The 11125-nt window shown below is 50.0% G+C and overlaps 1 protein-coding gene and 1 non-coding gene across 2 annotated transcripts; both read left to right on the top strand.

The window, feature by feature from the left end:
* The first annotated feature begins 4290 nt into the window (after window positions 1-4290).
* LOC129075034 (U6 spliceosomal RNA) lies at window positions 4291-4394 on the top strand. The gene has a single exon (XR_008529604.1). It is a non-coding gene; the product is annotated as a U6 spliceosomal RNA (small nuclear RNA).
* Window positions 4395-5266: 872 nt separating this feature from the next.
* Window positions 5267-9887, top strand: NXNL1 (nucleoredoxin like 1). Its single transcript, XM_054578700.1, is given in 2 exon segments — window positions 5267-5592; window positions 9557-9887. Coding segments are annotated over 2 exon segments (657 nt in total).
* The last annotated feature ends 1238 nt before the right edge of the window (window positions 9888-11125 follow it).

The raw sequence follows: 11125 nt of genomic DNA, 5'->3' as shown, positions 1-11125 counted from the left end.
CCGATTGGTTAGATCGGGAGGCCCGACCTCTTTTATTAGGGCTAGCTGCGAAGGCATGAACACAGTGCTGGCAAGCAGTTTAGCACAGAGGCTTCTCTGAAAAGTGTAGTTTGCGCAAGAGGCCACTTGCAGAAAAGGCTGCTAGCGTTTGCTGCTGTTTTTTAATTGAGCCCAGTTAGCCACCAGGAGCCCTTCTTATTATGGGTCTTTTTTTTCCTCAGGGTTCAGTCTCATCTTGAGATTCTTAATTTAATTACATCTTCAAAAATCCTTTCTCCAAATAAGGTCACAGTTACAGGTCCTGCAGGTTAGGACTTGATCATATCTCTTTGGGGGTTACCATTCCACCCACTAAAGCTGGATAAAGGGTTAGAACAGTGGTTCTCGATTGCCCCTGAGGACACTTGGCAACGTTTGGAGACATTTTAACTGTCACAACTGGAGAAGCTGGAAGTACACTGCCAGCATCTAGTGGGTAGAGGCCAGGGTGCTGCTCACATCCTATAATGTGCAGGACGACCCACATCACAGAGAGCGATCTGGCCCCAGGCGGCAAGGGTGCAGCAGTTTGGAAACTCTGGGGTAGATGATAGCTTCAGTCAAGTTGGAGTTGGCTCTACAGCCCAACACACGTCATCTGCTGGATAATTTGGCCACATGGGTCAGCTTCTGTGCTTCACCTGTAAAATGCGGTAAAATCGCGTGGGCCGTGTAGAACTGTTCTGAGGTCACGAGCCTGGCACCTCATGAACATCATGGAAGAGTTCCCCACTGTTGAGATGCCTTTGCTCTCGGCGACCTCCTGAATTCACAACAGGCCAGGATTTCCCAGGGTTCTGGCAAAGTGAGGAAGATCTGACCAGGAAATTATTTCTAAATGATGTGAAATGTGGACACACCTGGAAGGGACCTGTTCATGAAGCCTTAACAATGTCAATTAAACTCTTGGCAATGACGATTTTGTGGTTTTCTTTTTATTGTTTAAAGCCAATAATACTAAGTTTCTTTCAGTCTCCCACAATTTCCTAGGCCATGAAAAATCCTCTAGAATAGGTGTTTTGTTTTTAAGATTTTAAGATTTTATTTTCAGAGAGAAGAGAAGGGAGGGAGAAAGAGACGGAGAGAAACACCAATGTGTGAGAGAAACATTGATCAGTTGCCTCTTGCATGCCCCTAAATGGGGACCTGGCCTGCAACCCAGGCATTGTGCCCTGACTGGGAACTGAACCGGCAACCTTTTGGCTTGTAGGCCGGCACTCAATCCACTAAGCTACACCAGCCAGGGCAGGCTATGATTAATCTTAATACTTATGGTCCCAATGATGAATGTTTTACAGCAGGAATGAGGGATCTGGTGCTGCAACATGCCCCCTCCGCTTCTTTTGGATCCCTCATGGCTAATTTGGCCCCATATGTCGAGTGCTGTATTAATGATGTCACCATGATTGTGTCAAGTCTGGGAGCGACAGTCAGCAGCAGCAGAAAAGAATTCAGGGGGTGTCCCGGGCCTGCTCTGTCTCTCAGGCAACGAGCGACCGCATGAACTGTGGAAACGGTTGCGAGCTGACCTATGCTTCCTGCAGCGCCAAAAGAAGGGGGCGAAGGGAAAACTCGGGGACGTGACCCCAAAGGCCAGCCCTGTCCGGCTGGAAGACCGTATGGCTGTGCCCACCTCCCGCAAAGAAGCAGATATCTTTTGTCAATTTAAATAGGGGGAGGGCCAAGGAACCTGTCTACAGGGGACAGATGGGGACCGGAGGCCGCATGTGGAATTGGCTATCCACTGGTCCCCCACAAATGTCCAGCAGGTCCTGGCTTTAGTAGATACGGGGCAGAATGTACACTCCTGTATGGAAACCCTGACAAGTTTCCTGGGCCTGCGGCCCATATTGATAGTCACAGGGGGTGCAGTGTGGGAGTAAAGGCCATGTGGTTCTCCCTGAGTATTGGGTGATTGCGCACCCCCCACCCCATGCATATACTGTTTATGTGTCCCCCATTCCTGAGTACATCCTGGGCATTAATGAGCTCCACGGAGTGCGGCTGCAAACCACTGCGGGGAAGCTCTGCTTGCGACTCGGGGGGCATGCTGAGCATCCCCCTGTTCAGTTGTGGCCCTCACAACAGGTGATGGCGGTGAAGCTATACCGGCTGCCCAGGGAACGTGAAGAAATCATGGCAATTATTAGAGAGCTGGAAAAGGTGGAAATTATTAGGGCTGTCCACAGTCCCTTCAACTCCCCTGTGTGGTCCGTGCTTGCAATGAAGCACCACTCCTCTTTGCACACGTAGGTGAGCGATGTGCCAGGGTATGTGCCCTAGTTGGGACCGAGTGCTGCGTGTACATTCCAGATGTCCATCACAATGTTAGACAAGCTCTCCGGGCATTAGCTTCTGAGAACCATGCTATCGAAAGCCTGATGGGTGATCCCCTGCAGGGATGGTGGTGGGCATCCTTAACTACTCAATGGCAGTGGGTCCTCGCTGTCTTGGGCAGCAGCTTGCGTTTTGGTTGTGTGCTGTTGCAGCTTGTACTACTATTGCAGCATGTGAGTGTGTGTAGGGCTCTGCCCTCTTCACCAAGGGACCCTCGCGGAAGACAGCCTTGTGTAGGTTGTTCGGTGAGGAACCCTGAAGCGGTGGAATGTAGGGACAATGGAGTCAGTCAAGGTCCCTCACCCAGATGTCTGGGCAAACATAACTTAGCAGTGTTCATATAACCTTGAATAGGGACCGGCATGTGCAGACTCAAGATCCGTTACATAACTAGAAGGTCAATATTGGCAGCTTGCCGGCTTTGTGTGCATTTAGCGTATAAGGGAGTCAGGACTTCCTGTGGTGCGATTCGCGGCTTGTGGCACGTGTGGATCGCCCCATCCCAGAATAAAGGCACATCAGACATCCCAACGGCTCCAGTCTATTCTTCTGCCTGCCCGAATCCCATGTGAACCTGCCTAGCTGGAGCACTTGCAGAACACCCAACTTCATCTGCCCTGGGGTCTGGCTGACAATAACAGCTCCAAATGGGTCTGTTATCTATCTCCCTGACTAGGATGAAGCTACTCACTCTCTGATTGGGAAGAAGAGATATATACAAATTTGCTCCTAAGTGTCCTTGGTTCAGAAAGATAAGATCTTGAGATTTGTTAGCTGGTTGTTAATTGCTCAGCCTTACTTAACTCTCTGTTTCCTTCATTCCACTTGCCAAGGTATTTTTCTAGCTTCTCACTAACCTGCCTCAATACGACAGCCATCAGCTATTTCTCAGGATCCCAATGGCTGCCTGGGCGCTTGGTCCCTCTGCTGGTCTCACTGGACTCAGTTACTCTGCAACATGCTTCAGGTGGCTGGGCCACGGGATGACACGTGCGGCCGGTGGTGCTGGCAGTCGGCTGGGCATCTAGTTCCCCCTGTGGCCTCTCCTCCAATGGGCTAGAAAAGGAGTCTGGCAAAGCACAGCTCACAGGCCAAATCCAGCTCATCATCAGCTAAGGATGGGTTTTACATTTCTTAATGGTAGAAAAAAGTCAAAACACTGATGTTTCATGACACATGAAAATTCTACAAAGTTCTAACTTCAGCAACCATGAAGTGTTTAATTGGAACTCAGACACATAAATTCATTTACATATTGTCTAGAGCCCCTTTGCATGACAGTGGAGAATTTAAAGTTGCAACAGAGACCGTATGCCCTACAAATCCAAAAATATTTACTACCTGGTCCTTTACAAAAAAGGCTTGTCAGTCTCTGGGCTACATTGGCTTCCTTGTGTTACTGAATTCAAGGGGTTCAAGGCTGGGGGGTGCTCTATTCAAGAATGAGACATGGTTGTTGCAAGGTACCAAGTTTTATTTACTTGCAGCAAGGAAACAGGTGATTCAAATCCAAACTGTTTCTTCCAAGGCATCTTGGCCATTGTTTATATACATTATTTGGTTAATTATACATTGATCTTCTTCCCTTTGCAGTTGGCTACATTTATCTGGTTGGGTTCCTGTCAAGTTCATCCTGTTTCCAGCATCTACAAAATACTGTGCTACTCTCACACAGGGATGTTTTTCTCTCTCTCTGTCTCCCTCTCTTTCCCTCTCTCTCAAAATCATCTTGTCAAAAATAATTTTTTTAAAAAAAGAGTAACATTTAATAGTAACATTTAGAACTCCCAGACCTTGAGACCCTCATCCTATCTAACACTTGGGGCATCTGGCGGAAGCAGCGCTCCGGAAGCGCCACCGTGGGAGGCGAGGTGAGGCTTACCCTGCATTCTGCCTCAATCTGTTGGTCAAGGAGCGCTCGCTTCGACAGCACGTACACTGAACTTGGAATGATACAGAGATTAGCATGGCCCCTGAGCAGGCATGACACGCAAATTCATGAAGTGTCCCATATTTTTTTTCTCTCTTATGTTGTGTTTCAAATACAGTTTGTATTTAAAGATTTTAAAGTATCGAAACTGTAACTAAGTACAGTGGGTTGTTTTCTGGTATGATGTTAATTTTATACAATGAAATGTATCAAGTGTTGTCACTTTGATTATTGATTCATGGTATGTTTACAAATAAACTGTGGTGTTGATCAAATTACTGGGGGGGAAAAAAAGCAAGTCAAGGAGAAGGAAGCTAGTTTCCATCTCTTGATGGGAGGGGCTGCAAAAGCCGTGATTTTCAACCTTGCACACCAGGGGGTCTTAAGGTGGACTGTCCAGACGCAATTCAGGGGTAAGGAATTCATCTTTATTTTCATTAACTTCTCACTGGAATTTAGCATGTCCTCTCATGTGCTTCAAAGCAGGCACAGGCCAGTCCTGTGACTCTTTCACCCATGAAAATCAAAGGTAATTCATATCACATCCCGGTCATGGCAGCCACCTCAAAATACCTCTACGCTCATCTCAACTCGGAGACTGTGGTATTAGCGGCGCCCTCGCGAATCAGGATTACTCAATGTGTTCATGAAGAAGCGTGTATTTTTACATCACGTAATAGAACTTTTGTGCACCCGTGTTGGTCTGATGGGTTTCCTTTGCAATCCCGTGCAGTTTTTTTAAATACACTTGCAGCTGTCCCTTGAGAAGGGCCGCATGGGAAGCTGCCCGCTGCCGGGGAGGTGCTGCAGAATCAGGTCAGAGTCAGGCTGTGGTTCAGGCAGATTAGCGAGGTCCTAAACCGGCCTCCTGAAGGTCCCTAATCCTGGAACAGCAGCCTGTCAGCGGCCCGAGGCCACAAGGTCCCTCCACCTTCTCCGCAGCCCCCAGCCAGGGCTGCCATGGCCTCCCTATTCTCTGGTCGAGTTCTGATCTGAAACAACAGTGACCAGGATGAGCTGGATACGGAGGGAGAGCTCAGTCGCAGGCTGGACAACCGGCTGGTGCTGCTGTTCTTCGGCGCAGGGTCATGCCCCCAGTGCCAGGCCTTCGCACCCATCCTCAGGGACTTCTTCGTTCAGCTCACGGATGAGTTCTATGTGCTGCGGGCGGCCCAGCTGGCCCTGGTGTATGTGTCTCAGGACACCACAGAGGAGCAGCAGGACCTATTTCTCAAGGATATGCCCAAGAAGTGGCTCTTCCTGCCCTTCGAGGATGATCTGAGGAGGTGAGGTGGGAGGGGAGGTCAGGGAGGGCTTTCTGGAGGAGGGAGTCTTTCTGTTGAGAGTGAAGTATTAGTTTATTGATACATCTGGTCCATCTGGAGTTGAGCAGCCAGTAGGCTAGTCCATATACTGAGAATTGAGGGGAACATCGTGGGGTGCACATGCCTGTGTCCATCCAGCCCCCAGGGAGCTTACAACCTAGTCGGGGAGCAGATGTGAAACAAAGACTCAAATATATAATAGCAAACTGTGGTACTGTTCTGGAGGACAAAGGAAGGGTGCCATGTAGAGATATAATGGGGAGAACTTGCTGAAATTTGGGGGTCGGGGGTACTCATTGCAGGAATTACTTTAAAGAGGGACCTCTAAGGATGGGGGATGGGAGGGGGGAACATGAGGACGGGGTGGGTTTCTAGGCAGAGACCACAGCGCAGCACAAAGGATAGAAGGACAACCAATTTAGGGAATTGTAAGTAATTCCAGGTGTGAGAAGTCTGCCAGCACCATGTGGCGCAGTGCCCCAAATGCCACCTGAACGAGCGTGGATGTGATCCTCAGCGTAGCTGGGAGCCATAGAGGGCTCTGGAGCTGAGACAGAGGTGGTTGGAACCAAGCTCTACAAGGAACAGCCCCAAAAACAGAGTTTTAGGCATAGGTAGATACACTTTGCCTCCTTGTACAACCAAAAGGACAACAAAAAATTTAAAAACAAAAAGTAACCAGAAATGCCAGAAAACCAAACTGTGTGGAAGTCTGACAACCAAGGAGTTAAAGAAGAAACACTCATCCAGACTGGCGGGGGCGCGGAGACAGGCAGCGGGGCAGAAAGGCCGTGCTGAGTGTGACAGACCATGCAACCCAGGGTTCCAGTGCAGCGAAAGGAAAGCCTCGAAACCTCTGGAGGTAAAAATCTGTGGGGGTTGCGGTGGCAGGAGAAACTCCCAGCCTCACAGGAGAATTTGTTGGAGAGACCCTCGGGGTCCTAGAACGTACACAAACCCGCCCACCTGGGAATTAGCGCTAGAAGGGCCCACTTTGCTTGTGGGCAGCAGGGGGAATAACTGAAAGCCAACCGAGAGCAAGCAGCCTTGTTCCCTCTCAGACCCCTCCCCCACACACAGTGTCACAACACAGTGACCTGGGTTGTCCTGCCCTGGCAAATCCTGAAGGCTCTGCCCCTCCCAATGGAACAGGTGCTCTGAGATGAAGAAATATGGCCCAAATGAAAGAATAGGTCAAAGCTTCAAAAATAGAACTAAGCGATGAAGACATAGCCAACCTATCAGATGCAGAGTTCAAAACACTGGTAATCAGGATGTTTGCACAACTGGTTGAGTATAGTCACAAAATGGAGGAAAAAGAGAAGGCTATGCAAAGTGAAATAAAGAAAAATATACAGTGAACCAACAGTGAAAGTAAGGAAACTGGGACTCAAATGAATGATTTGGAGCAGAAGGAAGAGATGAACACTCAACCAGAACAGAATGAAGAAACAAGAGTTCAAAAAAATGAACTTTTTTTTTCATTTTTGGAAAAACTTTGGAGAAGCTTTGGAACCTCTGGGACAACTTTAAATGTTCCAACATCTGAATCATCAGGGTTCCAGAAGAAGAGGAAGAGCAAGAAACTGAGAACTTACTTGAAAAAAAAAAAAAATGGAGAACGTCCCCAATCTGGAGAAGGAACTAGCCTTCCAAGAGGTCCAGGAAACTCAGAGAGCCCCAAAGAAGTTGGACCCGAGGAAGCACACACCAAGGCACATCATAATTACATTACCCAAGATTAAAGATAAGGAGAGAATCTTAAAAGCAGCAAGAGAAAAGGAGACAGTTACCTACAAGAGTTCCCGTAGACTATCAGCTGATTTCTCAAAAGAAACCTTGCAGGCAAGAAAGAGCTGGAAAGAAGTGTTCAGAGCCATGAACGGCAAGGACCTACAACCTGGATTACTCTACCCAGCAAAGCCATCCTTTAGAATGGAAGGGCAGATAAAGTGCTTCCTAGGTAAGGTCAAGTTAAAGGAGTTCAACATCCCCAAGCCCTTATTAAATGAAATGTTAAAGGGACTTATCTAAGAAAAAGAAAGAAGATCAAAAACTATGAACAGTAGAATGATAACAAACACAACTATCAATAACTAAGCCTCAAAAATACAAAACAAAACTAGGCAAACAACAGCAACAGAATCACAGAAATGGATATGGGGGAGAGGGATGGGGGGAGGGTACAGGGGTTAAGAAACATAAATAGTAGGTACAAAATAGACAGGAGGAGGTTAAGAATAGTATCAGAAGTGGAGAAGCCAAAGAACTTATACGTGCAACCCATGGACATGAACTAAGGGGGAGGGGGATGCTGGGGGGGACGGGGTGCAGGATGGAAGGGAATAAAGGGGAGAAAAAAATTATTACATAAAGAAAAAAATAATGTTTTCATTTGTGGCTATTTTAAAACTTTTTCCTTTTCTGCAGTAAGCCTTTCATTCTTTTTAAAACCCAAATTTTTATTATGAAAAATTTCAAAGATACCAGAAAGTTGGAAGGAGAACGAACACAAGGAAATCCATGGTCACTGTTAACATTTTGCCCTCTTTGCTTTATCTACCTGCTTGCGGAGTTTGTCCTGAACGTTTGAAAGTGAGTTGCAAACTTCACAGACTTTTTTCTAATTTCATTTATTAAATTGGAAGTTGCTGGTCATGGAGACCTTCGTTCCCGACCCTAGATTACCAGCGTTTGGACGCTGGCGCGCTCCCGCTGCCCTGTGCAGCGGAGGGAGTTCTCTGCCTGGAACTGGCAACAATGCCCGCCCAGGGGCATCATCCTCTCAACAAACACATTCAGCCAGCTGGTATCTGGAGAAGGTGACCCAGTACCCACTCACAGGATTGCCAGATAAAGCACAGGATGTCCAGTGAAGTACAAATTTCACACAAACTATGATTTTTTAATGTAAGTTTGCCCCACACATAACATGCGACAGACACATACTAAAATTTATTTGTTTATATGAGATTCAGATGTAACTGGATGTCCTGTCTTTTTATTTGCTGAGCTTCGCAACCTACTCCCGTGGGGTTTTGCAAGTATCATGTGTTCTCCGTGTGACGGCCTGGAAAAGGGCCACCAGGAACAAATGGGTAGAAATTAAGAGCTGTGTGTGGTGGCCCACAGCTCCCTTGACTCCGTGGCAACTGTGAGGGATTCTGGCCTAGATCGGGGTTTGGTCCTGGGTCTCCTGGGGCTGTGGATGTTTTCTCAGGGGCTCCCTCCTCATACTGAGAAGAAAGTTTAAACTCTGGGTGGCGTCCCTGGGGGACCTGTGAGATCAAGTCAGCACACCAACCTCTCTCCTGGCTCGACGCTCAGCGCGGGCTGCCTGGGACACCCCTGCCCCAGGCCTCCCCTCCCCCTCCTGCAGGTCTCAGCTCAAAGGTCACCTTGGAGAGGCCCTCCCTCACCACCAGCCCCTCGCTCAGATTTCTTCACAGCATTTATCAACGTTCGTTCACCCTACACATTTCCGGAGCACCTACTCTGCGTCCCACGCTGTTTCAGGAACTGGGGGCACAAGTGAATGAAAACAAAAATATGTGACCTGGTGAAGCTACAGTCTATTGCGGCCGAAATGGGAGAAGTCAACTATGCAAATGTGTCGGATGCTGAGAGGCGCTGGCCAGCGAAGGGAAAGGGAGGTGTTGGTATTTGAGGGTGGGTCTCGACGGGCAGAGGTCCGGGGAGCGTGCACTGGGCAGAGGGCACTGGCCTGTGTAGAGGCCCTGAGACGGGAGCGAGTCTGGGGTGTTGGTGGAAGCACAGCGCAGAGGCCGCTGTGACCCAGCCAGCCCCGGTCCCCAGGCTTCCCCACCGCCCGGTCCGGGCAGTGCCCAAAGAAGGCGCTCAGTAAGTACTAGGTAAAGGGATATGGGGCTCCCTGCGCCGGGCCGCTGACCTGCCTGCCCCGCAGGGACCTCGGACGCCAGTTCTCCGTAGAGCGGTTGCCGGCCGTCGTGGTGCTCAAGCCGAGCGGGGACGTGCTCACGCGCGACGCGGCCGACGAGATCCGGCGCCTGGGCCCCGCCTGCTTCGCCAACTGGCAGGAGGCAGCCGAGGTGCTGGACCGCAGCTTCCTGCAGCCCGAGGACCTAGACGACCCCGCGCCGCGCAGCCTCACGGAGCCGCTGCGCCGCCGCAAGTACCGCGTGGAACGGGCGGCGCGGGGCGCACACGGCCGGGGTGGAGGGGGCGACCCTCGGGCGGAGGTCGAAGCGGAGGGCAGGGCCGGGGGGCTGTTCTGACCCCCTGGGGAGGGAGAACAGCTGGACAAGGGGCGGGTCAATGGTGCGGCCTGATCCCCACTAGGCGGTCGGCGGAGCCGGGGGCTATTCGGAGCCCCCCAAGATGGAGGGCTGGAGGGCGCAGGTGAATCAGAGATGAGCCCCACCGGGGTCGAAGGGGACGGGGCGGCGGGGGCGTGGGGACGGAGCATTTGGAGTTCCGGCCAGAGCAGGGGGGCGGGAGGGGGAAGTGGGGGAGCTGTTCTGAGTTGTCCCCGATGCGAGGAGACGGCGAACGGTGGGGAGTGGGAAGGGTCTGAGGCCCGACCCTTGGAGAGGACAGGGTTTTGATGAAATTCTAGGGAGAAGCAGGGCGGAAACTGGGGAAATCTGTTCTGATCCCCCTGACCCCGCCCCGCAGGTGAAAGGGGGGACCTAGGGTGGGGCGGAGTCTCTCTGTGAGGTACCCTCACCCAATGGGGGATGGATCTAGGGCCCGCCCTGGTCCTCCGGAGGTGCGCGTCTAAGCCTCCTGTCCGTGGTCTCCACAATATTTTTAAGACCTGGGTGAGGTGGAATCGTTACTGGTTCCAAAATGGGGAAAATGCAAATAAAATCGAATAAGCGTGCTGAGAATGCTCAGCCCATCTTACATTAATGAGTTTTCCATATATTCCATGTACAAGATTACAACAATCCTTTATAGTTTACACGGGATGCGTTTCAAAACTTGGAGCCATGGATGCTGGGGTCACAGACCGCCATCCTAGACCAGGAATTCCCTTATCCCTGGTGAATCTCGAATATTCAGGAAGATACAGCAGAGTAGAGAAATCAAAAATCAAAACTCCAACCAATGAATGCATAAATAATAAATGGATCAACAAATAGATGTTTCCCTCTCTTACTCTCTCTCTAAAATCAATAAATTTAAAAACAACAACAACTCACAACTCCAGTCTGGACCCACTTCCTGGTTGTGTGACTGGAGGACAGTCACCTCCCCTCTCTAAGCCTCCTTTCTTCTGGGAAATGACTCTACGGCCAGGTGCTGTCTGGCAGGTCGCCTAAGAAGTCCGAGCTGGAGCGGTCTCTGCGCCAGGAACCTCTTCCTTTCGCCTCTGGCGCCGCCTAAAGGAGGGATGGTAGGTCGTGGTCTAGAGAGCGGAGCCAGCTAGGGGTGTCCAATCTTTTGGCGTCTCTGGGCCACACATTAAACTCAAACACTAATGAAAACTGACGAGGGAAAAAAAAGAGGT

The sequence above is a fragment of the Pteronotus mesoamericanus genome, unplaced genomic scaffold (assembly GCF_021234165.1).
Source record: "Pteronotus mesoamericanus isolate MK-2021 breed Mesoamerican mustached bat unplaced genomic scaffold, CSHL_Meso_final contig_502, whole genome shotgun sequence".
Taxonomy (NCBI): Eukaryota; Metazoa; Chordata; class Mammalia; order Chiroptera; family Mormoopidae; genus Pteronotus; species Pteronotus mesoamericanus.
The sequence above is the reverse complement of the archived record's forward strand: the minus strand, read 5'-3'. Positions and strand labels throughout refer to the sequence as shown.